The sequence below is a fragment of the Patagioenas fasciata genome, chromosome 4 (assembly GCF_037038585.1).
Source record: "Patagioenas fasciata isolate bPatFas1 chromosome 4, bPatFas1.hap1, whole genome shotgun sequence".
Classification (NCBI taxonomy): Eukaryota; Metazoa; Chordata; class Aves; order Columbiformes; family Columbidae; genus Patagioenas; species Patagioenas fasciata.
Window position 1 is genome coordinate 2,238,015 of NC_092523.1, and position 27,352 is coordinate 2,265,366.

Sequence of the window (27,352 nt, forward strand, 5' to 3'; positions counted from 1 at the left end):
CTGGCCACAAGGGCCCAGTGCTGGCTCATGGTCACTCTGCTGTCCCCAGGACCTCCAGGTCCCTTTCCCCTACACTGCTCTCTAATAGCTCATTCCCCAACCTGTACTGGAACCTGGGGTTGTTCCTGCCCAGATTCAAGACTCTACACTTGCCCTTGTTCTATTTCATTACATTTTTCCCTGCCCAGCTCTCCAGCCTGTCCAGATCTCTGGACAGCAGCACAGCTTCCAGTGTCACCACTCCTCCCAATCTGAAACAATTCAGAAAATCAGACTTGCTAGTGAGTTCTGTGTGAGGTTCAGTGGGTATCAGCAGTGTGGAGTCAGCAGATTGGCTGCGGGGTCATCAGCCACAGCCTTAGTCCCGATATGAGTCTCTCCATCCTGATCTTGAGGACGCCTCACGTTGTCCGGCCATCAAACACGGGCAGAGATCTGCTAATTAACACCTTTCCCTGGGGTGATGGCACAAGAGCTCTCTCCCGGTCAAGGAAGGTACAACCAGGTTACATGAACCGCTCGACATCCTCATGTTTACCACCACCGGGGTCTAAAAAGCACATTTCCAACCCAACGCACACCCTCAACCCCCTGTCTACTCCACATTCACTGCCGGCTCCAAACACACCTGACGGCTTCTAACGGAGCAGCTGATGTGTGGGAACTCGTTACCCTGCCGCACGTTGTCTGTGTGGCTGAACATTCAGCCTCGGCGCCCTTTGCTAGCGAAGCTTGCTGAAAGCTGTCTTCATCTTGAGAAGGTTTGGGGGAAGCGGGGAAGGAAAACAAGATCCGGAGCCTTAACTCCTCCGGTATCTCAGCTTCTCCTTAATAAGCTATCGAGACGGAGTTGATCCTATCAATTTGTGCTGTGAAAGCCGAGCTTCTGTTCTCCAATATTGAGCTACTTTGTTTTGCGTCGGGCGCGATCTAACCTAAAACACTCCCGCAGAAGTTCGCAAGGGTTTTTTGTCAGAGTCGGGACCTCGCTCCACGCTCTTTAACAAACGCGATGTTGGAGAATTGCGGTCGATAAGCTGCGATAACTAATCCCTGGGATGCAGAGGGGGCAACACCTGGAACTGATTTATTCTCCCGCTTAAGCTGTCGTGGTCCATGAGAGCCCTCACTGAGAAAATCGTCCTACCAGCATCCTTTAAGCCTCCCCGGAGCACCGTTTAGAATGAAGACATCACTGCTTATACCACCTCTGACATCTTAATTTGGAAGCTGCACCCTCTTTAATTACTGCCCTGTTGGGGATCTTATAATCACCCAAGTACAAACTCAACCAATTTAAAATGATCCCCGATACAGCCCCCAGGTGTGATTTCCAGGGGTGCTTCGAACTCAGGCCAGTTCAAATTACAACGTCTAACCTCCTAATTAAGAAGAGTTATGGCTTGATTTAAAAAGGAGAGGGGACTAATTAACACATGTAGTGTAATGTCTTAATTGGGATTCAGATTCTAAAATTTGTGTGGCTCAGAATAAATGACTCATAATTAGTCAAGAGGTCCACTTTTCTTCCATCTCTAAGATCTTTGCTCTCGACATGGATCTCAGAAAAATATGAAGTTAAATATTGCTTGCTGCATTTTGTTAGCCGTCAAATGCAATCAAAACCCCTCTTTTCACCCATTAGCCCCCCGTCGGAAGTGAATGATTAGATGTTTCCAAAGGGTTTAATTGTAGAGTATTATAGCAGGTTTAAAATAAATAAAATTAGTATCTATTTGTTGAGGAGTGAATTAGTTTAAAATCCTGTCCTGTGTGCTCTGCCAAGGGGTTTGGTCAGGGAAACAGACTTTTAGATCCCCTTGGCTGCCCAGCTTTGCCATTGGCATCTTCTGGAGCAGCCTGCAAAGAAGCAAATATCACCTCACCCCCAGTATCCTGCACGAGTTGTAGGAGCTGTTCTCATAGAACAGGAGCTCTACCGACTGCCAGCACGTACCCAGGCCAGGCTCTGCTGAGCTAAACCTCAGATTAGACAACACAGGATTGAAGAATTTACACCAAGAGAAGGTCTCACACTGGAAATCTGCAGGAAGACCATCATATACATGTTTTATCATTACCATTTTGCAAGCCAAATTTTTGGCACCTATGATTTGCCTCCGAAGGGTAAGTGACCCACGTTTATACTCCGACCTTCGGGTGGCAAAGAACACATATTTCTGCAATATTTCCCTCCTTCTCTTTCTTATTTCTTCTTATTTTTAAGAGATTTGTTGGTTTACCCCCCTTCAAAACCCCTTCACGCCTATTCTTTCTGCGATTTGCTGTTGTAAAATTCACCTGGCGGATCTTAAAAAGGCAGAAACACACTGGGGAGCTTCTGGTTTACTGCCCCGAGGTGGCACTTACTGCCAAGGGCTCTACCTAAAGCAGCGAGACCTCCCGGGTAACATTTCGATACGCACGTCCGTAGGTACGTACACAGACACACATACTTGCACAGACAGTGCATCTGCTCCGCGGAGCCGGCGTGTTGTAGATCTTGTAAATACACCTTCATTCAACTTTCATCACATTGTTCATTAGTGGCTTAAATTCTGCATAATTTGGCAGCTGCCTCTGGCGTTTTTCGAGAGGTACTGTAATTTCTTCCATATGGAAGTCAGTCGCTGTACTAAAAAGGAGTTATCGGGTTCAGTGAACCAGAGCTGTATTTGTCTAGAAGGAGGTGTCAGATGCTAAACTAAACATGACAGGAGTTAAGCAAAGTCTCCCAGCTGACAGATTCTGGGGGGTTTCTGGAGTGTTTGCTATAAACAGGTTCAAAGCTTAATACATACATCGCAAGACGCCGAGGATGCCGGCGGGGGATCAAACTGGAGGCTGAAGCTCTGGGTATCCCGGGGTTCAAAACATCCCCCTGATGTGCGAACAAATTTTGGGGTGGTTGTCCTACCCCAGCTCCCCATTCTGAGAGGCTCCCAGTACCACGTCTCTGCTATTTCTGAGCTTTTCCTCACTCATTTTGGGGTGATTTTGGGAATCTGGAGCTCTCCTAGCTCTGTCTGCTGCCCTGTCCGGCCAGGCCACCGCTGTCCTCACCAAGGAGCATCTCCTGCTCTTGGCTCCAGCCCCAGATCCCCCTTCCAGAGGACACGGCAGATGCAACCACAGTGAGGTTGGGGGGTTTTTTAGTGCTTGATTGACATAATTAAAGGAGCAGTTTCAATGTTTACTCTGGATGCAGCCTCAGCAGTTTAAGGTGTCGCTGCTGGCAGCTGTTTAGTTTAAACAAACTTCAGCGTGGGTTTCGCTGGACGGAGAGGGAAGGAAAAGCACCTGTAGGAAACGCTCCGCACGCACTGTGGAAAGGCGAATGTCTCCAGTAAAAGGCCGTGAACACGAGGTCCAGGAGGGCCTTCAACCTCACACACATTTCTGCAGTGGAAAACATGGTTTAAGCTGAAGAAAGCTCCCATCCAGCACCACACCACCATGGGCTGAGCACTGGCTGTCCATCACAAGAATCCGTTTTTCATGGTTAGACTGACTTAGCTAAGCCAGAGCAGCTCTGTAATGTTGATCCAGCTTGGGAGCGTCCTAATTTTACAGCAGAACAGCCCATTTCCAACAGTTCCAGCTTTATCTCTCCTCCACAAACTCTGCACAGTCAGCTCTAGGGCCTCCTCTTGTCTGGCCTGACATACATGAGCTCTCGGAGCTCATCATCAGATCTTCTGCTGCACTTCAGCCCCTCTGAGTTGCTTGTACTGAGAGGCAGAGAAGAGGCTTTAGGATGAGGAAATAAGGTTTTCAGCAGGGCCTGTTGTGATAGGACAAGGGGTGATGGTTTTAAGCTAAAGGAGAGAGATTCAGGCAGGACATGAGGAAGAAATTGTTGGCCCTGAGGGTGGTGAGAGCCTGGCCCAGGTTGACCAGAGAGGTGGTGGATGAACCATCCCTGGAGACATCCCAGGCCAGGCTGGACGGGGCTCTGAGCAACCTGAGCTGGTGAAGATGTCCCTGCTCATGGCAGGGGTGGCACTGGATGGGCTTTGAAGGTCCCTTCAACCCAAACCATTCTGTGATTCTATGACAAGAAGAGCTTATGTTCTTCAGTTCTTCGATCTCCACTGCCAGCTCCAAGGCTCCAGAGTGGACATTGCTGGTGGACTGAGCTGTGCTCTGCTTGTCCACCAACTGTCCAGCCCACATGAAGCAAGTACCACTGGATTTGGGTTCTCTCACCACAAAGCTGGGCCTACAGGAGAACCTAAGGTAGGACTTACACACACACCTGGATGTTCTACACACAGACCAGCTGTGCGATGGGCTTCGACTCTGCATGGAGTCAGAAGTAAGACAACGACCACTGGAAAAGTCTTTGGCTGGGAGAAACCTGCACCATTTCCCAAATTTCATCCTAACTACCAGACAAAAGGATGGACAGAAGCGTCTGAACAAAGGGAAATGTTTGAGGGACGAGAAGTCCACCCTCGTGCAGTGGATGTATTTGTCCTCATATATCCGTGACACGGAGATACTAATGAAGTTGCCATTATCTTCCCCAAAGTCAGCTACAAGAGTCACCTTCATCTCGTAGACAACGCGAAACCAATATTTTTTCCCTATTAAAGTTGCCAGCACAGCTATTATTTATAAAACTTCGATGAGAATACATCTGCACAAAATAACTGACACCGCGTTCCCCGCGTGGCATATGTGGTCTCAAAATAAACATGGATTCTATATGTTAGCGGCTTCAACAGAGCGTCCGAGCAGCAGGAAATGCATGAAACATGGGGAAAGAATGGAGCGGCGGTGGGAGGCAACGTCGAATTCCTTGGAGAGCAGAGAAGGCGGCCCCGGGAGTTAAAATACACAGCAGGCAAAGAGACGAGAGGAGCCAAGAGAGCTGAAAAAAATGGCACAAGAGACGAGAGAGGCAGCTGGGGGAGTTAAAACATGCAGATGGAGAGATGGCTGAGAGAGAGGAAAGACCTGGATCCAAGTGGAAAGACGGCGACCAGGAACTGGCCACTTAAAATAAACTTTGTTTTTCGAATGTTGAGATGGAAACGAGACGAGCGGGTTTTCTACGGATCTGAAAACCGCTGGTGCTCCCGGCGGGGGTGGAACTGGCACCCGAGGGTGGCGGCGGCACCCGGAGGCACCCGGAGCAGGGGAATCGCTCTCTCCTTCGCCACAACCCCGAACGCAAGCGGCTGGGCGGAGGATCCAGATTGCGACTTCTGATTGCAGAGCCCCAGCCTCCAAATAATAAGCTGTCACTCTTTCTCATTTATAGACGCCGCAAGGATTTCTATAAATAAATGGATAATGCGTGCCTCGGTATGAGTCCTGGTACAAACGCCCTAGTCTGACTGAAATTCTACGAAATGGAAAAAGTTACACTTTTCACCAAATGCTCCAAGTTGTTGTTTTTTTTTCCCAAAATGAGGTTTCACCTCTGAGTTCATCCTTCAGAAACCACTTTAAAAGATCCGTGAGTGGACGCGGAATGCGAATCCCCGGCTATGGAAAGGGACGTTCCCCACGTCAGGTGGATGTTCCATGTCCTACCACCGCCTCTAAGCACACTCCACTCCCTATCCCAGCCGTTTTTCACTCAAAAGCTTTCAGGAATCCAGCGATTTTTGATGGAAAATGAAACATTAGGCACAAAGCTCTAACGAGAATTTAGGCAGGCAAAAATCAGTGCCCAGATATTGTTATATCTACAGAGTTTCATTTAGGGGCATGATGGGGAAAGTTTATCTTGCAAATCTGAATTAGGACTGTTAGTTAAAACAACAGGTTTTTGAAGACAAACTCCTGTATGTCCATACTTGCTTGACAGATAAAATCAGTTTTCATAAGTCTTGCATGTGGATTCAGTAAAACTCATCATATCAATACAAGAAGTTGTGATGCCCCCAAGTGCAAAGCACATTTTACTATTGGTTTTCTTCGAGCTTGTGGATATTTAGCCAGACCAGTGATGGTTCCCAGTGTTTCCAGTTAACAATCATTTATAGACCAGATTTCTACAAACTTTGAATACTTGCATATAAAAAATTTCGACTGGTCATGTTGATAACCAGAAAAGCAAAGATCCTCTGAATTATACGGATAAACAGCTTGTCCTCTGGTGTGATCTTCCCTGCATGAGGTGATCACCAAAGAACAGTTAGACCGGACTCAGTGCCCAGGTTAAGCCAGCACTAACACACACAGCAAAGCCTCAGCATGACAAAGAGGCAGAAATAAGAGAACTCTGTGGTAAGAATATCAGAAATGGGTGGCATTTCTGAAGTCTCTGGCATGTGGACGGACGAAAACAGGAGCCCTCTCCACTGACAACAGCAAAGCAGCTTTGATGGGATTAGAAAGGCTGGGAACCGCGCGTCAGGGTTTGAAGTGGGGAAGCTGCCAAGACGCTGGGTTACAAAGTAAGTGACAAGGCCTGTTCTTCTCGCACAGGATTTTGAGCAAGCCCTGAGGAAGGTACTCCAGGGTAAGGTGCTCTAGGGTAAGGTGCTCCAGGGTAAGACATGGTGACTCCTGAGCATCTCTCCTGCTGGTAGATCAAGGGCTGGGGGACCATGAGGTGACACATGGTCTTGAAGTAGGAAAGAGGCTGTAGAGCTTTTGTCAAGGAGGGATCACAGAATCATTTTGGTTGGAAGAGACCCTCAAGATCATAATGAAGCAAAAATCGAATGCTTTGCGCAAAATTAGGGGGACTGGAATCTACCCCTTGTCCAGCCACAGGGAACCACCACAGTCCTTCGAAAAAGAGAAGAAAACAGTATATTTTGGCAGAAAAGGGCTGAAAGAACTTAATTTACCACTCTCAAAATAGAGTTTGTTGCCCCATTTCTCCCCAAACGCAGGAACCCATCTTGGTGAGAGCCTCTATCCATATTTTTTAATTGAGGTGTTAAAAAGCAGACTCCAAGTTCACAGAAGCAGCCCCGACTCTTCCATTAAGAGGAGAAAATTGCCCGGAGGCATTTCTACCAAGGTTAACAAGGCAAACCAAAGCTACGGGTCAATCCCTAATCGTACTAATTGCTATTTACTTTGTCAGTGGAGTGCTTTAGAGCAGTCATTATCAACAGATTTGTGTAAAGGGCGCTTCCAGCTTGGACAAAGGTGGCAAGTCCTTTAGCATCCTCATCTTTCAGTGCATTCATCAGCCTGTCAAGGTGATCCCCACCCCACGGATCATTCACACCCAAGGAGATGCTGATGGGTGTCCTGAGGAGCCACAGGCACCAACAGCTCCAAACAGGCTCATGGGACAAAAAGTGGAGGTGCTGGAAAGCAAGGTGGGAGAATGGCCAATGAACAAGGCAATTTGGGGCGCTTTTTTTGCTATTATAGCTCTAATAGGAGATAATTAGACATTAAATAACCCTGCCCTTTCCTGCCCACTCTGATGCTCCACAGAGACATATGCACAGAGATATTTGGGCTTAAATAGTCATGGAAAGCAAATGTCTGCAGAACACATGAAGAATATATTATATATATATTATATATATATATATTATAATATATATCCTGGGGAAGTCCAAGCCACAGGATATTCTTGAAAGAAAGTACAAACGAGTGGTGGAAGCAAGTCCAACAGTGGCCAAGGTGCCTGGATGTGGCACCAAGGAGTCCCTGCGCTCCCCATCCCTGGCTGAGAACTTCGGTCTGAGCCCACGTGGCAGCTGTAATATTTGCTATAAATGGGGAATCAAAAAAATACGGACATTTTTCAAGTGAATTCAGAAAGTTTTGGCTCACCCTGAGCACACAGAATAGGGTTATTCACACTGCTGGGGTTTCAGAAAGATGATTTAAAATAACAACATTGATTAGCACTTTAAGAGCCTACAATGATGGTCAAAAATGCTGGAAAGCGAACACTTTGATAAGCATTAAAAAGTCTTTGATGGACCAATGCTAAGAAACAGCAAGGAATAACATCTCCTGAGCATCTTTTGTCCCTTCCCCTTGAAAAGCCTCCCCACCCGTATCACCAACACTTACTTTTCCAGTATGGACATAATAATTGGAGGTAGAACCAGTATAGGCATTGGCAGGACCACTCTCGTCAGGGCTGTTTCTAGCAGTGCCTGCAAAGAAAAAGAAACCAAACAAATAAACCCAAGACATTTAAACCCAAATCTTGGGTACCTGCACTGAGCAACCAAGGTGTGGGCACAGAAATGGTTTGGCTGCCCTTTCTGGCGGTGTATTTGTGAACGAATATACCAACACACGCTTCCAGCTTTGCTATTTGTACACAACCCGTTTTTGCTCTGTTATTGCTAGAAACGATGGGCTGGAGCCCGTGCTTGGTCGCAAAGCCACTGGGAAAAACAGAGATGCTTAATAACTTCCCTGATGTCACTTTGTGTGACCAGAAGTGCTTGGCATATTCCTACACAAACCTGTTTGTGCTGCCTGGGGGGAGAATAAGAGGCAAAACAGCTGCCTGGAGGATGCTGTAAGGTGCAATATCTCAGTATGGGCTGAGCAGCACCTTCAACCCTTCCTCCCTTAACTGCATTTCAATTGCAATTACGTGCTGGGGGAACACAGAACCTTATTGCCTGCTCCAAGATTTCCTATTGTCTTTTAATCACTGGTGGTTTATTGCAAAGCGTTAACACACAGGGCTCCTCTCTTCCAGGAAGATGCTCAACTGTGAGCTGTGGTTGTCGGTCCACTGGGGCTTTCATGGAATCATCACATGCTTTGGGTTGAAGGGACCTTCCCAGCACCCCCAGTGCCACCCCTGCCATGAGCAGGGACATCTTCACCAGCTCAGGTTGCTCAGAGCCCCGTCCAGCCTGGCCTGGGATGTCTCCAGGGATGGTTCAGCCACCACCTCTCTGCCCAACCTGGGCCAGGCTCTCACCACCCTCAGGGACAACAATTTCTTCCTCATGTCCACCCTGAATCTCCCTGTGGTTGCAATGCTTGAGACATCTTAGGTGGGTGCTGGCAATGGTATTTGGAAGAGGTAAATGGAGACACAGACTTGGTTTTACATCTTGCTAGAGTGCCGAGGATCTTCTCTAGGTCTCATCTCAGGGTAACTTATACATGTCATGCTGCTTTTGTTTGCTGCTTCCTGGGGCGTCTTACCAGGGAGGAATCGTTTTCCAGATTTCCCATCCCTGGAGACATCCCAGGCCAGGCTGGATGGGGCTCTGAGCAACCTGAGCTGGTGAAGATGTCCCTGTCATGGCAGGGGTGGCACTGGGGGAGCTGGGAAGGTCCCTTCAACACAAACTGTTCTGCGATTCTATGCACGGGGCTTTGGCAGATGTAGGCAGAGGATACTTAAGATTTTGGATGGAAATGCTGAAATTTATGCCTATGGCCAGGCTTGGGAGCACTCGATCCTGGAACACCGTCTCAGAGAGGTGCAGATATGCAACAAACACTAAAGGATCTGCCAAACCAGTCACAACAAACCCCCAAACTAAGCTACTCAGGAAAAAAACACTGGGATTAGATGGCAGCTGAGCAGAAGTTCACAGCAGCCCCAAATTTGATGCTTAAAGACCACCTGAAACACACTTATGGTACCTTCACTTTTAATATTTACTTTCTATGTTGTCTCTCTTCCCCTCGACCATCAGGATGGAGAGGGGCAGCTGGGTCCTGGAGCCACTGAGGAAACCTGGCCCCAGTAAGTGTCTCCAAGCCCTTCAACAGATTGTTTAAAGCTCCTTGTTAAACAACAATATGGAGAGATATTAGAGATCTCCCATTCCTTGCCGAGGACTGTAAATCTGTACATTAATTGCTGTCTACGAAGTGCCTTAAGAGCCTTGGACAGAAGGAGCGAGAGAAATGCCAAGCATTTATATTATTAACTCCTCTGCCTGGGCGTGTGCTTCGGTACATGCTTTACATTTCAGATTAAAGCCCACTTGGAAACAACACGCCTCAGACAATCAGATGATGCTCAGGAGACAAAACCATGTAAGAAGGGAAGAAAAGGGAATAATTGCAGGCAGATGGCAAAGAGTAGAAGGTTATAGGGAGAAAAACAGGTGTTAGGGCGAGGATAAAACATCTGGCTACCCCCACAAAGCTTCGGTTGGCAATTGTTAATGCGGTTTTGACACGGCGAGGGTTAAAAAGCTACTCTGCTCCAAAATGAAGTCTTCCTCATTTAGAAAAAGGTGTAAGTTAGCTTTGCTTCATATTCAACATGAACTGCTTACAAGTTTCCAGAGAAATCCTAAGGCTGTGAAAGCATCAGGGTAGAACAGGATCTCCCCCATGTCAAAACCTTCCAAACCATCGGGGCCAGGCGCTGGGTTTGCCACCGTGACACGAGCCCATGCCCACCAGCTTTGTGGCTACACGACTGCACACGTGGGCACAAAGCGGGCATGAGGTTTTACCGCTTTGTTCTTCCTGCATGATGGGTAAAGCTCATTCATTTCTATCTCTTTCAAGTCATGGATTCCTATGGCTGTGGGATTCCTTGCGTACAAGCTCAGGACCATCGCCGGTACGCACGTGCTTTGCAGCAATTCTGGAAGAGCCGACGATGTTGCCGTTATTGTCCAGAACGTCGATCCCTTCTTCCAGCTCTGTGTGCCTCATCAGGACAACGTTGCAGATATTGGCACTAGCTGAGGATGAGAAAAGCATCGTGATTAGCGAGGCAGCCCCGGTCAATCCCAAATGGGAAGCTTCTGTTCGCCGTGACAGCCCTTCAGCTTCGCTTGCATCAAGCTGCCAAGAAGTTTCTGCAAGTCAAGAAGCCAAGACAATGATTTGATTCTTAAGAGGAGGAAAACAATCAAGATCATTTTCTTTCACTTGCAAAAGGATCTGCTGCCACAATCAGAAAGGTATTGATGCAACGAAACACCAGTATTCCCAGATATTGGTGTTCGGCCCTGCCCCCAGCTCCCATGGTGACCCAATATTTTAATCTACTAAGTCAAATATGTCCTTGCACTGGGCTACCAGTTGGTCTTGGCCAACCAGGCACTGTCAATTGACAGCGGCCTCTTCTGATGGGGCATCCCAGAGCTGGTTTGAACTCCCCTTACTAAGCCAGCGGACAGACTCTTCTCAGAAGAACGGATTTTAGCAGGTATGATGGAAACACACCGCAGGGGATTGCTCTGAGCCATGAAGGACAGCTTAGATCTGAGCTCCTCAAGAGGACAGAGTTATATTTTTTTAATCAAATAAGACAAAGTTGGGCTGTTTTCATGGGCATGTATCTCATCAGTAGGGCTCCGGCTGACTATTTGCCTTTATTTCACGTTTTAGCAGAAAAACGGCTCTGCACACTTATTCTCTATTAGACACCTCGCTTTAACAATATTTTTCCGAACAGCGACGCAAATCAGCATTGCAGTGGAGGACCCTGGCTCCTAAAACGCACATCTCCCAAATATCAGCTCTATGGTCAGCCTGTGGCACCTTTCAAGGTGACCCCAAATTCTGCTCCTCAAGCAACGTGTGAAGAGTTGGGGTTGAGGAACATCCTCCCCAGATTCAGCTCCTCCCCAGGGCACAGACACCTCCCGATTATTTTCCAAAGCAAAGCTGCTAATTCCTAGAAAAGTTTGGGTTTTGATAAATTGGCATTTTCCAGCAACCCCCCTACATTATTTTTGCAAACTTTCCAACCAGAACTAACACAAACCCGCTGTTGCTGCAAGTACCACGGCTTCCAAAAATGTGCTTCTGCACTGCTTGATGGGTTAATATTCGCTAATTAATCTCAATTCATGTCATATAACAAATGTCTAATTTTTTGAGGGTGGTGGGTGGGTGAGCCCTATAGGAACGCAGCTCTCTGCAATCAGGGATGATTTGTGGTGACAAATGCTCCTTACACTCGAGAATAAGAGGAACATACACACACGCACACTCTGTCTCTCTCTTTAATATTCAAACTACCGGACCACTCTTCCCATCTATCAAAATATCTGTGTTAACAGCCCTGCAGCTCCCTAATCCAAGATAAAAAAGAAAACAGGCGTTTCGCTTAAAGCAAGTTTAGCCCTTTTTCCTTTTTAACACTTTTTAGCCCCATCCTTTTAGATTTCCATCAAGACTGAACATATAGAAGATGCTCTGGCCAAGCCGGGATGCACCGACACAAGGGTGACACAAGATGGGAGGTCCAGATATGAAGCTCCCACCGCACCAAGATGCTTCTCTAAGTCTCTGGATCCTCTTAGGGCTTCACTGACCTGGTCCTGAACCCAAAACCTGACTCCACCCCATTTATCTGAGACAAGCGACTGTCTTACCTGCCCCGGTTCTGTTCCAGTAAAACACCAAGAAAGCGGAAAATGCTGCTAATGATGGGTAAACTTGGATTTTGCGGAGGTCTCAAATACAGGGGGGAAATGAGAAATAACTAAATATATGTGTAGACAATTTGATTTTCAGCATTTGGAATGAAATTGTGATGAGAAAGGCTGGAAACTACTTCTGTGCAAACATTTAGTGATGTAGCGGGAACTGGGTTCAGATACAGAAGCGATTCACAACCTTACTTCAATGTCTGTATCAATATCTTTAGTGAACCAGGGAGCTCTTCACACCCCAAACGCACCCTTGTGCACCAGCTGAACACATTTAACAACTCTAAACCCACTCACAAGAAAAGGAAAACAAACAAGGGAATAAATCCTCCTCATCACCTCCCTTCCCTCCAATGGGGATCTTTCTAGCAGCTTTAACTTCATGCAGATCAGGTTTGAGATGTCTCCTCTGGGGTTTTTGGGGGGTTTTCTGTGGGGTTTTTTAGCTATATACATCTCCAGTATAAAGCACAACATCACCAGCAACATCCCTCACCTTCCACACCCAGCACTTGGGAAGAAGTGGGGAAACTGGGTTCTTCACAATAACCCTGGGCATTGATGTCCTTCACCACCTGCATCTCCAAGAAAGGGTCAAGCTCCTTCTTGTTCAAATTCAGGAATTGTGGCTCCCCACAAAGCAGCGCTGACGTGCTCCTTCGCTTCTCCTGCACTAAAAACCTTCACGGAGAACAACTTCACCACCTGGACGATGCTCTGAGGTGGCCAACACGGAGCACAAACCCATTTTACATCAAGCAAGCCACTGAGTAGGCAGAACCTTGGCCATTTGCATGAGCTCTTCCATGCAGGATCGTTTGCTGGATCCGTCCCCCAGGCCTGGGGAGGGTTTTTTGGACAGTGTGGATATCATAGAATAATTTTGGCTGAAGGGACCTTCAAAGCCCCCCCAGTGCCACCTCTGCCATGAGCAGGGACATCTTCACCAGCTCAGGTTGCTCAGAGCCCCGTCCAGCCTGGCCTGGGATGTCTCCAGGGATGGTTCATCCACCACCTCTCTGCCCAACCTGTTTTGCTAACTATGCCCTACAGGCAGCAATTCTGCAGATATACTTTAGTTTATCGGGCAAAGACAATGGCTACACGACCTAGAGAAGACAGACACAACATGTGGAGCATCTCTGAGGGCTTTCTCAGTGCCCACCTCAGCTTCTCAAGGCTTCATTGACATCTCTGCAGGGACTCTGGCCATCTTCCACCCAAGCAGAAGCTGCACTTCCCCAAACCTCCATCTCTCATGACCCCTTGGGATGAGAAACCACACAGCTTTGATGCCTATCTCCAATTTTTCAGTTGCTATCAACCATCTCAGCTGAGGTCGGTGGGAGAGGGACACAAGGAAGGACCTGGGGGAAACTGCTTCATGGTAGCGAAGCAAGAGCTTTGCAGCAGTGTCTGGCTTTTTACATAGAAAAAGTGAAATCCTGCCCTTTTGCTGAGGAAAAGCAACGGGAAGACGCATCTTAATTAAACAGTTTGCCCAGGTCTGCAAACCAATAACTCGCAGCTTTCGAAACCACAAAACAGCAATTAGTGGGAGGATTCCTGATGTCCTGGCACATAATGAAGGATGACAGTTACACAAACAAAATAAGAACTAGAGAATTAATTACAGGCTAAACAAATTAATTATGGGACCTCAATCAATGCCGACACGAGCGTAACCTCGTTCTCCTTACACTTGGGTATGAAAATAGATCAACGCGGTGGCAAAGACTTCTTGTGTGCATCTCCAACTCAAACCCAGCCTCACCTCTAGTGCCCTCCTGGTTCTAAAAATCCAAAGAAAGCTGAAACACTCTAAAAATATATTCCAGGAAAGATCCAGGAAACAATATCAGCATCCACGGATCCTCTATATACAACCAAAGTGCTCATAAAAAAGACCGAAACTGGGAGCAACAGGTAAAGAGGCTCAGGTTTAGCATCCTTGAGCGAAGCCCTCACACAGCGAAGGAAAAAGCTTAAAGGGAAGTTTTGCATTAACACGGCTGAAAAGGGACCTGTGACAGTGAGCAAAACTCATGTGGTTATTATTTTCTTCCATGCTTGGACAATTTTTGCGCTATGTTGATAAATAAACAAGCTCAGATAAAAAAATTACCCTAATGCTGCTGGTGAATTTTGTGAATCTGTGATTTTTTCGCAGCTCAAATAACTCATCGGCTGCTGAGTGCTGTAATCTGGGGCTTCAGCAAAGGCTGAGCCAGCGTGTCCCTTCCCTCAAACACCGAGCAGTTCACTGATGAACTGCAGAAGGGTTTACTTTGTGCTCCACCCATCCAGCAGCAGCCTTAATTCTCCACGTGCTTGGGTCTTTCTTTAATCAGCAGCTCCTAGAAATCTGTATATTTAGAGCAGGGGCATTTCATTGCATACTTATTGCAAATAAACCCCAGTGCTACAGCTTCATCAAAGATTTGATCTGATGTGATTCAAACCGGATCTTGCAAATTAAACGCTCTCGAATTTAGATGGTCGAGGACCAGATAGCGACGATCATTTTCTAAACCACTTGAGAGCTTGATAAAGCTTCATGAGCTGCCTCCGCCGGCAGCTTTGCATCGTTTTCCTGCCAAAATGTTGCTTTGCACCATCGTGTCGCATTCTGCATCAACTCAGGGCCCTGCCACCGAGGGGAGGTGGTACTGATGGTGTAAATCAAGAAGGCAGGAGTTGGGTGTCCATCCCGGTGGCTTTTACCCACCCATAGCTTTACAGCCAACACTTTGAATATAGAGAAAAGACACCATTTCTTACCGACTGCGGGGAATGGCACAAACCTCTGGATCAGGAGACGAGTGGCGGGAGTAAACTTGTTCGCTCTCTGAACCAGAACATTAAGGCCCACCTTTGAATAGAAAACAAACGAAACACAAAACAGAGAGGCAGAAACATTTAGCTACAAGGAGCAGATGCCACAGCTTGCAGACAGCAGCAGAGCTCTGCAGGGGGACGGATCGGGGTCCCTCCCCACACAGAAGAGTATGAGAACTAAACCCACACACACACCGCAGGGTTTAGCTGTGTTGGGTTCAACCCTTTATTCACTGAAGAGTCGAACCCAACCATTGCATTGAACCCAAACACGGGGTTTAAAGGAAGGGTTAAACCCATTGGGTTTAAGTGAAGGGTTGAACCCAACCATTGAGTTGAACCCAACTGTTGGGCTTAAATGAAAGGCTGAATCCAACTGTTGAGTTGAATCCAACTGTTGGGTTTAAGTGAAAGGCTGAATCCAACTGTTGAGTTGAATCCAACTGTTGGGTTTAAATGAAGGGCTGAACCCAACCGTTGAGGTGAACACAACCATTGGGTTTAAATGAAGGGTTGAACCCAACTGTCGAGTTGGACCCAACTGTTGGGTTTAAATGAAGGGCTGAACCCAATCATTGGGCTTAAATGAAGGGCTGAACCCAACTGTTGGGTTTAAATGAAAGGTTGAACCTGACCATTGGATTTAAATGAAGGACTGAACCCCACCATTGAGTTGAACCCAACCACTGGGTTTAAATTAAGGGTTGAAGCTGACCATTGGGTTTAAATGAAGGGTTGAACCCAATCATTGAGTTGAACTCAATCATTGGGTTCAAAGGAAGGACTGAACCCAACCCTTGGGCTTGAATGAAGTGCTGAACGCAATCACTGAGTTTGAACCCAAACACTGGATTTAACAGGAGGGTTGAAACCAACCACTGAGTTGAACCCAACAGTTAGGTTGAGTCCAAGCATTGAGTTTAAACCCTTTCCAGCTAAAAGACAAGCTAGAAACCACCACAACACCGTTCAGTCCTTCTGGAAATGCCCCCAGCTGCATTTTTATTCAGTTCACTGGCATTTTCCCCACCCAGCACAAAATATTTGGGGCTGCAAGTCCTAACCCCGCTGGGAAAAGCCAAACATCAGTGGTGGTGATTGGCCCACCACAATTAATTCCCCCTCCAGCCTGTGCTAACTACACTACCCCACTCCAATGCAAACATTTGGGTTATAAAGGAGCTATTAACAGAAAAAAAAGAGAAAGCAAGCAGTTTGTTATAACCATGAATCGCTTTTTTTTGTTGCCTCCTCCAACGCTTGAATAATCCAGAGCTCTCGGTGGTTTTACAGCGATCTAAGTCATTGCGTATGTTAATAGAAACAGCACAGAAGAAAGTTGCTGCCTCCTCAGCCTCAGCGTGGTTGGGTAGTAGCGATACTCGGAGATTTTCCATCCAAAATGTGTTTCAAACAGAAGCGGGGTTACTAATTAAACAAACCTATTTGCAGGGAGTGATTTCTGTCTTCAGATGTACTCTCCACCAGAATATTTTCTCTTTTCCATCCAAAAAAAAACCTAAACCAAACCCAAATGCGCAAACAAAACCCAACCGGGAATTTTCGGCCGAAAACGCAAGTCTTTAGCAACGCCTGGCCAAAAAGTTTCCAGCCAAAAATGCAGTAAAATTTAAAAACAAAAATCACCCAAAGCCAAAAACCTGCCAGCAAATAGTGATTTGGGGGATTAAAAAAAAAAAAAGGAAAAGAAATAAAGAAAAGCATGGGAGAACATATTTTGCAAGCTGCTACATTATACATGCACCCGCAGTGCATCTCGTCTCTTTGGAGGCTCGGAGGACGGTGCTGAGAAGCAGAGCGCTGGTTCTCAACCCCCCGGAGCGTTTCCTGAGCCCCACGAAGGTCCCACCAGGACCCCCGTCAGGAACCGTCCCTCCTCTCCTCAGCTACCGCAACTCTAGAGCTGAGCCTAAGCGAGCCACAGTGGTTCTTCTTAGTCTAGGCAAGAACGAGGGTTTCATCTTCGTCTTCTTCCCCGTCAAAAATGACTGAATGATGTATTATTTTTTCACATTTTCCAAGTATTTGCAAAATCTGAACACTTCCAGAAACTAAAATGAGTGGCTTTAAGACTAACGGTAAGACAGTCTTAAGCCTGGCTTTGTTGGTACTGCCCCATGGGTTTGGGTATTTATAGCCTGGATAAAGTTCATCTGAGTACATGATAAATTCTGTTGGGTTTGCAGCCTCTGCCCATAGGTTTGATGGAAGGATTTGACTGTGAAGTGGAAGAGCAGCAGCTTTTGAAACAGAAAAGATGAGCCCGGGAGAGACACCGCTGTGAGGCCAGTGGTAATAAAAGCATTTTACTTCCAGATTCAATTTGGTGCCGTAGCTGAACTCGCTCCTCCACTTACAGCAACCACCCCGCTGTGAATATGAAATTAAATGTTGCTGTAGATTTAAATCCAATCTCCCAAATTCCCAACGCGAGGACTAGATTTCGGCAACTAATGAGGTTTTGTTTTTTTACAGTTTGGAAATTGCTTCGGCCGATCTGTGAACTCTTTCCCGCAGGTCATGATGTGGGATGAGGGTAAACAAGCCGAGGAGAGCATCCGACAATGAGCGGGGACCACTCAACCTCAGCAAAAGGGCCATCGCAAAGGAGAACTTAATGAGTTTAATCCCCGGGGGTTGCCCAAAGAACACTGACTATGGAGGCAAATCCATCCCTACGAAAACAAGCACAGGAACAGTGTTATTATTCTCTTCCCCCTGCCTACAGCTTGAGTCAGATCTGGGCTGCACAACGCTGGCGCTGCACAAACACGTCACCGAGAGTCGGGCGGCATTCATCACACCCAACGTGCTGCCTCCAGATGGGCTCCCGTTGTAGCCCAGTGCGGAGAAATGAGCCTGGTTAAGGGGTTTTGTTCTCTTCCCAAGACAGACATTTGTGGGTGCTCATGTGAAACACCCCCAAGGGTGCCTATTCATCCCTGCTGACTATCAAAGAAGTCCGGGGATGAAGATGTTTGTGCTGGTGACATCTCAACTCAAGCAAGACAAGTGCTCCTCCATGCAGCCAGCAGCTCTGGGCATGGATTTGCAGTACTGGTTTCAGTGCAGAACTTACTGCTTTGGGATCAGGGGACAAATCCAGCTTTTCCATATTGCCTGTTTTTTAAGGTTTCTTTCCCCAGAGCACTTCCTTATAATAGAGTCATGGAACCATTTTGGTTGGAAAAGACCCTCAAGATCATCAAGTCCAACCATAACCCACTCCTGGCATTGTCCCATGTCCTGAGAACCTCATGTCCGTCTGTCCAACCCTCCAGGGATGGTGACTCCAGCACTGCCCTGGGCAGCCTGTTCCAATGCCCCACAACCCTTTGGGGAAGAAATTGTTCCCCACATCCAACCTCAACCTCCCCGGCGCAACTTGAGGCCATTTCCTCTCGTCTTTGATCTGGTTGACAACGTCCCGACCAGCTGGGCATGGGGGACACACGACACCACAACCGCTCCTGTTCCGCAACACGAAACCGGGTCCAACGTCACCCGGGGCCCTGCAACGCCTCCGGCAGCACTCTGCCCTTCCTCCCTTCCTCTTCTGCAAGTGCCGAGAATTCCTGCTATTTATTTTGCTACCGGTTTTTGTTTTCAGCATCAACAACGTTATCTCAGCAGAAGGACGGAGTTTGCGGCGTTGCCGGACTTGAAGTCGCAACCTCAGACGCTGTCACTGAGCGACTCTGTAATAATAAACCAAGATTTCTGTTTCCTTTTCCGACCTCATGTCCACCAAGACATGAATTTGAAAAGCATAGGATTTTTTTTAAAAAACCTGCTTTATTATTTATTTCCTTTATGACTATGAACATTTTTGAAGCCTGAGAGATGGCTTGTGAATGCCTGAAGTTGGCAACGACTGACGTTTGATGAAGTGTAAGCCTACACCTCCTAAACCAGTTCTAGAGCAGTAAATACATCAGCAGCTCAAGAAGTTATTTCACTTAATTTTGAGAGGGAACATTTAATAAAATAAAGGAATATTAAGAGTCCAGCAAGCAAGGTGGACATTGGTTGGTAGATGATGCCACCTAAATGTCGCTGAGCAGCTCTCCAGACTTCATTAATTGCGTTGGTGGGATCTCCACTGATTTAAGGGATTTGGCTTTCCCAGGTTCCAGAAGCACTGGGACAACCTGGACCACCTGTAGGTGGCTGCTCCAAGTGACCTAGAAAGTCAACTTGGATGGAGGGACTGGCTCCAAAGCAGCTTCTCCTTCAGCCCTTGGATCACCAGATTCCTGAATAAGAACACTAATTGGATCTGATGAGTAACATGCAGCCGAACTGAAGAAAAGAGCATTAGGAGAAGGAAGGAAAAAAATCATTCATTAAGGCTGAGAGGTGAAGGTGGAGGCAGAGAGATGGAAAACTGGGCTGTTTACCAACTGGAGCTTTACCAAGTCAAGGAGAACAGAATGGAGGAGTATAAGGGATGGGAAACACTAACGATCCGAGTGGAGAAGGCAGAGGAGAGGAGTAAGAGTAAGGAAAGGAGGAACCTTGAGTCCTACCCAAGATGACTGCAGAAGGGATGACCCCAGGAGCCCCACAGTTGGATGCTTCAATGGAGGAAAATGGTGCAGTCTTGAAAAAATGCAAAATTGCAGGAAAGGTATAGAATCATAGGACAGTTTGGGTTGAAGGGACCTTCCCAGCTCATCTAATCCAACCTCTGCCATGAGCAGGGACATCCTCACCAGCTCAGGTTGCTCAGAGCCCCGTCCAGCCTGGCCTGGGATGTCTCCAGGGATGGTTCATCCACCACCTCTCTGCCCAACCTGGGCCAGGCTCTCACCACCCTCAGGGTCAACAATTTCTTCCTCATGCCCAGCCTGAATCTCCCTCCTTTAGTTTAAAACCATTACCCCTTGTCCTATCACAACAGGGCCTGCTCAAAAGTCTCTCCCCATCTTTCTTATCAGCCCCTTTTAAGCACTGAAAGGTGCACTACGGTCTCCCAGGAGCTTCTCTTCTCCAGCTGAACACCCCAATTCTCCCAGCCTGTCCTCCCAGCAGAGCTGTTCCAGCCTTGGATCATTCCTGGGGCTCCTCTGGCCCCTCTCCATGTGTGTCCTGTGCTGAGGACCCAGAGCTGGACTGGTGGGTCTGACACAATGGGCAGAATCCTCTCCCTCCCCAAGCGCCACTTCCTTTAAAATCTCTACGCCCCCAACACAACTGTATCATCAGCTCTTCCAATCTACCGTGATTTTCCTCCTGCTACCAGCTCCCCATAACGTTTCACCTCCGTGGCAGCGCCCGCCGTGCTCCATCCCCCCCATGCCTCCTCCTGCTCTGCACCGACTTTCTCCAGCTTCTCAGCGTCCCTTGATGTCCCCAAGCGGTGGCGAGTCCCGCGGGCAGTGGGTGGCCTCCCGCGCCACCTCACGAGCTGATTTACGGGCATCACACCAAATTCACAGGCTGTCAATGCAGCCGCTCCGCGCGGCTCACAGACAATTATCGGGAAGAAAGAGCTGGGATTAGAAAAATCCACAGGGGCACCTGCACCTGGAGAGGAGAGTGAGAAATGGTGTGTGTGCGAGTTAAGTGTGCGATGGGAGCGGGGAAGGAGGAACAACCCCAGGTTGGTGGCACCGATGGTGTGGGAAGGAACCGGTCGCTGCCTCCGAGGATGCTCTCCCTGCATCACAGTCAAGACTAAAACCTTGGTCCAACAAGCTCCTGTCCTTCCTGAACACGGGGAAAAAATATATCAATATCCTGGTTCTTTATCACTCATTATTTTTATAAGTGTAATGAGCCAGCACAACTCAAATTCATCTAATTAAAGTTCTTAGATTCTCCTCCTAACTTTGGTTTGACACCCTCAAGCATCACTTGGCTTTTTTTTTTTAAAGGACTAAGTTGTAAATGTAACTTTTTATTATTCTCACTCCCCGGTGTGAGAAGATGTTTAAAGCTGCGTGTCAGAGCACACATGTCCCTTGTAAGCGGTATCAGGGGCAGTTTGCTGAGCTGTGGGAGCCGGGCCTTGCCAAAGCCGCTGTGACGCAACCATTACAACGTTAATGTTATTTCGCAGTGATAACCTCAGGCTTGAACAATCTTCACCTCTCAGCTCCCTTCGGAGAAGAAAAATAAGAATGTCTTGGCTTGTAAGGGAAGTTTTCAAGACAAAGCGCATTTTGATTTTGGAAAGTGCTACACAGCTTGTTTAAAAACATCATTTTTGCAGTGTCCATATGTCCAGAAGCAGCCTCTCGTTTAATCTGATCTCTCAGACCCACACTGAGCTTTGCTGATTAGACTCCTACGCAACTTCTTTGTATTCCTGATCCAGCTAAATATAAAATTTAGGCGTTATAATTTTCGTGTAACCTCTGTGCTCGACCAGTTCTGACTGCGGCTGAGATTTCTGCACCAATTATAACCTATGAACCTGGTGGGAATACAACCTAAAATCTCAAAGACAAATTAGAGTGTTTCGAGAATTCAGCAGCTCTGCAGAAACCCAACAGTAACTACAGGAGTCCCCAAAAAGCTGTATTTTCTTGGAAAGAACATCACCAAGGCTTCTGCACAGGAGCAAGTTGCCCCAAGACGACTTCAGAAGAAACATGCATTGGAGCGGGGAGATTCCCCACGGTGAGAGCAGCAGTTTGAGTCCTGGAGCGTCAGGTTTGAGTTTCTGCTCTGAAGAGCTTCCTACATTGGTCCCGACACCAAGTCACGTTGCTTCTGTTTTGATTTCCCAACCGTAGAACAGAGCCCAGAGCGGAGCCTGAACTGCCTGGGGCACCCCAAGGATCTGCAGGGATCCCACAGAGTGTGGTGGAGGTTCCTGCATTGTTACAGAACCATAGAACAGTTTGGGTTGAAGGGACCTTTAAGGGTCATCCAGTGCCACCCCTGCCATGAGCAGGGACATCTTCACCAGCTCAGGTTGCTCAGAGCCCCGTCCAGCCTGGCCTGGGATGTCTCCAGGGATGCTTCATCCACCACCTCTCTGCCCAACCTGGGCCAGGCTCTCACCATCCTCAGGGCAACAATTTCTTCCTCATGTCCAGCCTGAATCTCCTTCCTTTAGTTTAAAACCATCACCCCTTGTCCTATCACAACAGGCCCTGCTCAAAAGTCTCTCCCTATCTTTCTTATCAGCCCCTTTTAAGCACTGAAAGGTGCACTAAGGTCTTCCCAGAGCTTCTCCAGCTGAACACCCCAACTCTCTCAGCCCGTCCTCCCAGCAGAGCTGTTCCAGCCTCGGGTCATTCCTGTGGCTCCTCTGGCCCCTCTCCAGCAGCTCCACGTGTGTCCTGTGCTGAGGCTGTTGCTGGTTTCTCCTTCAGACTCCTGCTGTGCGCTGGTGGAGACACAAGCCCTGGGTGGACAGGTTGGCAGGAGCGGCTGGAGGGCCAAACCTCCACCTCGGCTCAGCTGGTTGCAACCACAGACTCACCCAACCCATCTTTTTCTTCACCCCAAGCCAAGAACTTCCTGCACGCTCCATCTCTGCACGGCCACTGGGAGGACAAGAGGGGTGAGAAGCAGTCAAATAGACCCAACATATCCCCCCCAAAAAACTGCTGCAGCAGTTTGTTGCAAAAAAAACCTATCAAACCCATAAACAACAGTGTCAGGGGCACTAAAACTGATCTGTACAAAGCCCCAGACTAGCAGGGATGGGGTTATTTCCCTTGCCTTTTTGCAATGAAAAAAAATACCAAACAAGATCAGGTCATTAACAACTGTCTTGTTTGTCTCCAGTTTTAGCCTCGTTTGTTTTTATACATATTCAAGTTTAACTCCGTGTACTTTCACACTTTGTGAAAGCACCAGGTGCGCACCACACGCTAAGCCAGAGCCTCACTAAACCGCATTGGAACTGGTTCCAAACCTCCGCTGGCTCATCCCAAGTCAGGATTTGGGGTCAGGAGGCGAGGAGGCACTTTTAAAATGAGAAGACCCGGATCTGTCTGTGAAAAGACACTTTAAACACCCTCTTGTACCCCAGCGGCGACTCCCAGGTGAGTCATTAGTAGCTGACAGCACCAAATTATTAACGGCATTAATTAATGGCCTGATTTTTACCAGTTTTTACCCAGTAAGGTAAGTCAAATAGAAAGGTTCATATCCTGGGCAGGTACATTTGAAGTGTATAAATCACTCCAAAATACCCAGCCTGGCTGGCAGCCATGGTTACATGACATTGCATCTCTCTCCTTTTTACACAAAAGAAGACAAAACACCTACTTTTGTCAGAATTTAGCTCAGGTTGCTAAGTGAGAGCAACGTATTTATTTGCCTCTGTACTGACAAGACCATCAATCCCAAAGTTGCACTTAATAAAAACCTCATTAGAAGTTACAAACTCCGGTATATTTGCAAGGGGAAGGAAGGAAACTTCATTAATTGGGGCGAACCCCACTGTTCCTCCACTTCAGAGGCGCTTGATCTCACACATGGTTTTGCTTCCCCTTTCATGGGGGGAGAATCAAACCCCCATGACAAGGGGAAGCTCAGTGCTATCGTCTCTACACCATCCCTGGTTAAGTTACATACACCTCTACATATATTATAGCATTTATATATTATATATGTTAATAAAATGCGCTCCGGCCGCCTGCCAGGCTTGCTGCGGGCTAATTAGAGCCCGTCCTGCCAAGAGGAGAGGACGATGCCAGCAGCACCGATGGACGCGGCACCGCCAGGGGACACAGAGTGGACAACAGATGGACGAGGAGCTAAAGACCTGGGCACCAAGCCGAGAGACAAGACGCTGCTTATGGGGAGACATCAGAAACGCAGCCAAATGACAGCAGCAGAAGAGAGAAACCCGTTGGAGAGTCTACATACAGTCTCCAGTATCATCGAACCAGAACATCGCGGTTGGAAGAGACCCTCAAGACCACCGAGCCCAACCATGTTGCAAGGAGTAAGATTTGGAGCTGGTCTTGGCAGAATGTGAAGCTGCGACGGTGGAAATTAAAATCCTGATTGTATAAAGCTCTGATACAAAGGACCAACAGCAACAACCCCTCTGAGGTGCTTCAAGGAGAATGTGGGGACAAACCCAACAACTCATGGGGACAAACCCAACAACTCATGGGGACAAACCCAACAACTCGTGGGGACAAACCAAAGAGCGGCTGCTCACAGCCTTTGCCTGCATCTCATTTAATGTGCAGGTGCTTAATTGCAGCCACAAAAATCACTCCTGCCCTCAAACTGAAGTCTATAGTAAAAGACCAGAGCACCAAAGAGATGCAAAAAGGATCAGCAAATCGAGTTTGCACCCAAAACTAAGAAACCTACTTATAAAATACATATAAAATAGTTATTAACAATCACATTGGGTTTGATTACATTTTTTAACCTTTTAAAAGCGTGACAAAATTAGCAGAGAGCAAGAGTCTGTGCATGCATCTGCTGGAAAGGGTTTCCCTATGATTACAAGCCCTCCAATCAGTAAAGCTCTTGGCACTAGAATATTCAAGGGAAAAATAAAATACGAATTAAAATACGCTTGGTCTTTCTCAAGTCTTTTTACTACTCTTTGCCTTTGTTTGCCTTGCTTAGGAAAACCAGCTGGCATTAATTGCACTTCGCACACCACCGCCATGAACAGCAGCCAGATAGCGGAAAACAAGGTCTAAGCACAGGAATCCACTCAATCGCCTAGAATAAAATATTAAGAAATCAGTGCTCAGCGCTGGGAAAAGCAGTAAAACAAGAGCGATCAGAAGAAAAGGCAGGAAGGAGGCTGGTGTGTGGAGAACATGATAAAAATAAACGGCAATCACAGAAGGAGAAGCAGAAATCCAGGTTACTTAGCGGTAATCAGGCTCCTCTGAACATATTGTCCGTCGCAAGCGAAGCTCGGAGCCGTCGCACGCTCGTGTGGAGGAAAAGCCGGTGCACAAGTGTCACGTAAGGAGTTAGAGGTGGAAGAAACCCCTTATCTCGGCCTTTTCACCTCTTTTCTCACACTCAGCCTGAAAAATTAACCCTTGTGATGCCTTTGCCAGCCTTACTTCAAGCGACGGATTCACCCGAGCACTGCATGGAGATGAGAGAACGTTGGGGACATGGCAAGGATTTCCTTGCCTGAAGCTGTGAATTGGGTTGGGCTGGGGGTAGGTGGGGAAAATAAAGGAATATTGGGGAAAAAAATATTGAAATAATGAAAAATATATTTCAAAAAATACCGATTTCCCAAAAAAACTCACCCTGAAGGGCTGCAGATGGATGTGAGAGAGAAGCGCTGCCTCCCTCCGACAGCAACTCCTCTCTCTCTAAAATGTGAAGAGAATCAGGTTGTTTGCAAAGATTCGCTAAGGCTTCCTGTTTAATTGCAAGAAGCACAAAGCCAAAATCTGCTCTTCTGCACGCGGGGGAAAGCAATTTGTTCGTCCCTCTCGTCAGATAACGACACGGAGGGTGAAGCCGATGGGAAGCTCAATCACAAGTCAACTGGCCTGTGGTTTCCCGAGCTCTCTCCCCGCGTCGTTTGCCAACTACAAACATGGAAGGGGCTCGTTTTAATTAATATGGGGTCTCTGTAGAGCACCGGGGGCAGCGGCACTTGTTTTCAGGTCATCTGGTCCTAATGGGCTCACACTGAGAGGTGATTTGTCGCTAACTGACAGCAGAGATGAGTTATCGAGGGCCGAGGCCTTACAACCCAAGGTAACGAACCTCAGGGCTATCGCTATATTATTTGCCATCATGATTTAAAAAAATAATAATAAACGTTCGGGGAGATGCTGGTTATTAAATCAGATATTTACAATATAAAAAGCACTCCCTGCTCTGCAGGGTTTTCTCAAGGCTGCTCTGCATCGGGAATCGAGCTGCAGTAAGAAGTGCTGGGGATTATCAGCACACAAGCAATTCTGCGGTGACACACACATCAGTAACGGCCACACCGCCTCGTCTACACGAGGACATCGGTGCATGGTGATTATGTCTCCTTTTCACACACCATAAGCACCACAGCACGCTCTGATTCAGAAGCAGATCCCCAACATCAGGAAGGAGAAAGTGTCCACAGAATAACTGAATTGTTTTGGTTGGAAAAGACCCTCAAGATCATTGAGTCCAACCATAATCCACCCCTGGCACTGCCCCGTGTCCCTGAGAGCCTCATGTCCGTCTGTCCAGCCCTCCAGGGATGGTGACTCCAGCACTGCCCTGGGCAGCCTGTTCCAATGCCCCACAGCCCTTTGGGGAAGAAATTGTTCCCAGACCCAACCTCAGCCTCCCCTGGCGCAACTTGAGGCCGTTTCCTCTGCTCCTGGCGCTTGTTCCTGGGGAGCAGAGCCCGACCCCCCTGGCTCCAAGCTCCTTTCAGGCAGTTCAGAGATCAGAAGGTCTCCCCTCAGCTCCTGTTCTCCAGCTGAACCCCCAGGTCCCTCAGCCGCTCCCATCACACTTGTGCTCCAGCCCCTCACCAGCTCCGTTCCCTCCTCTCCACTTGCTCCAGCACCTCAAGGCCTTTCTTGGTGTGAGGGGCCCAAAACCAAACACAGGATTCCAGTTTGGCCTCCCCAGTGCTGGTACCAGCCAGGATGCTTTTGGCCTTTTTGGCCACCTGGGCACACATTGGCTCACGTTCAGCCACTGTCAACCATCACCCCCTGGTCCTTTTCCTCCAGGCAGCTTTCCAGACGCTGTTCCCCAAACCTGTAGCATTTCACGGGGTTGTTGTGACCCCAGATCTACAGCTGGTGGCAGAGGTGCGGAAAACGGGTTATCCACAAGACATAAAAAGCAGAGGACGGGACAACTGCCTGGTTGACGGCCTGAAGGGTTTTTTCTGTTGACAGAGGCAGGGGAAGGTGGTTCCTGGAACCCTCCCCAAACGCCGCTTGCCTGGCTGTGTTTTAAATGCCAGCACGTTGAGGCAAGGTCACTGCCCTGGTCCTGCTGGCCACGCTAGTGCCGATCCAATATAATTCCATATATATATCAAAGAACTAGTGCTGATGCAGATCAGCAGGAGCAATCTGCTGGAAATTTTGGGCATGCACGGACAGAGACACCTCATGGTTAAAATATTTTCTGGTTCTGGAGACTGAATTCTGTCAATTAAAAGAGAAACACGCTTGGCAATTCAAACAAACATCTCAAAAGCTCTGCAGTACTACTGGAAGGGAGCAGTTACTTAGCAGGGAAATATAGAGATATAAAGC

The 27,352-nt window shown here is 47.6% G+C and overlaps 1 protein-coding gene across 2 annotated transcripts in view; it reads right to left on the minus strand.

Annotated features, from left to right (window-relative positions):
• Positions 1 to 27,352, minus strand: part of SFXN5 (sideroflexin 5) — a 97,048-nt gene that overhangs the window by 22,836 nt on the left and 46,860 nt on the right. For both annotated transcript variants that reach the window (XM_065836714.2, XM_071808433.1), the window contains exons 10-12: positions 15,102 to 15,192; positions 10,504 to 10,619; positions 8,008 to 8,093 (exon numbers count right to left, since the gene is read on the minus strand). In XM_065836714.2, the coding sequence (XP_065692786.2) occupies positions 8,008 to 8,093; positions 10,504 to 10,619; positions 15,102 to 15,192 (293 nt within the window). The remainder of the gene's footprint in view (positions 1 to 8,007; positions 8,094 to 10,503; positions 10,620 to 15,101; positions 15,193 to 27,352) is intronic.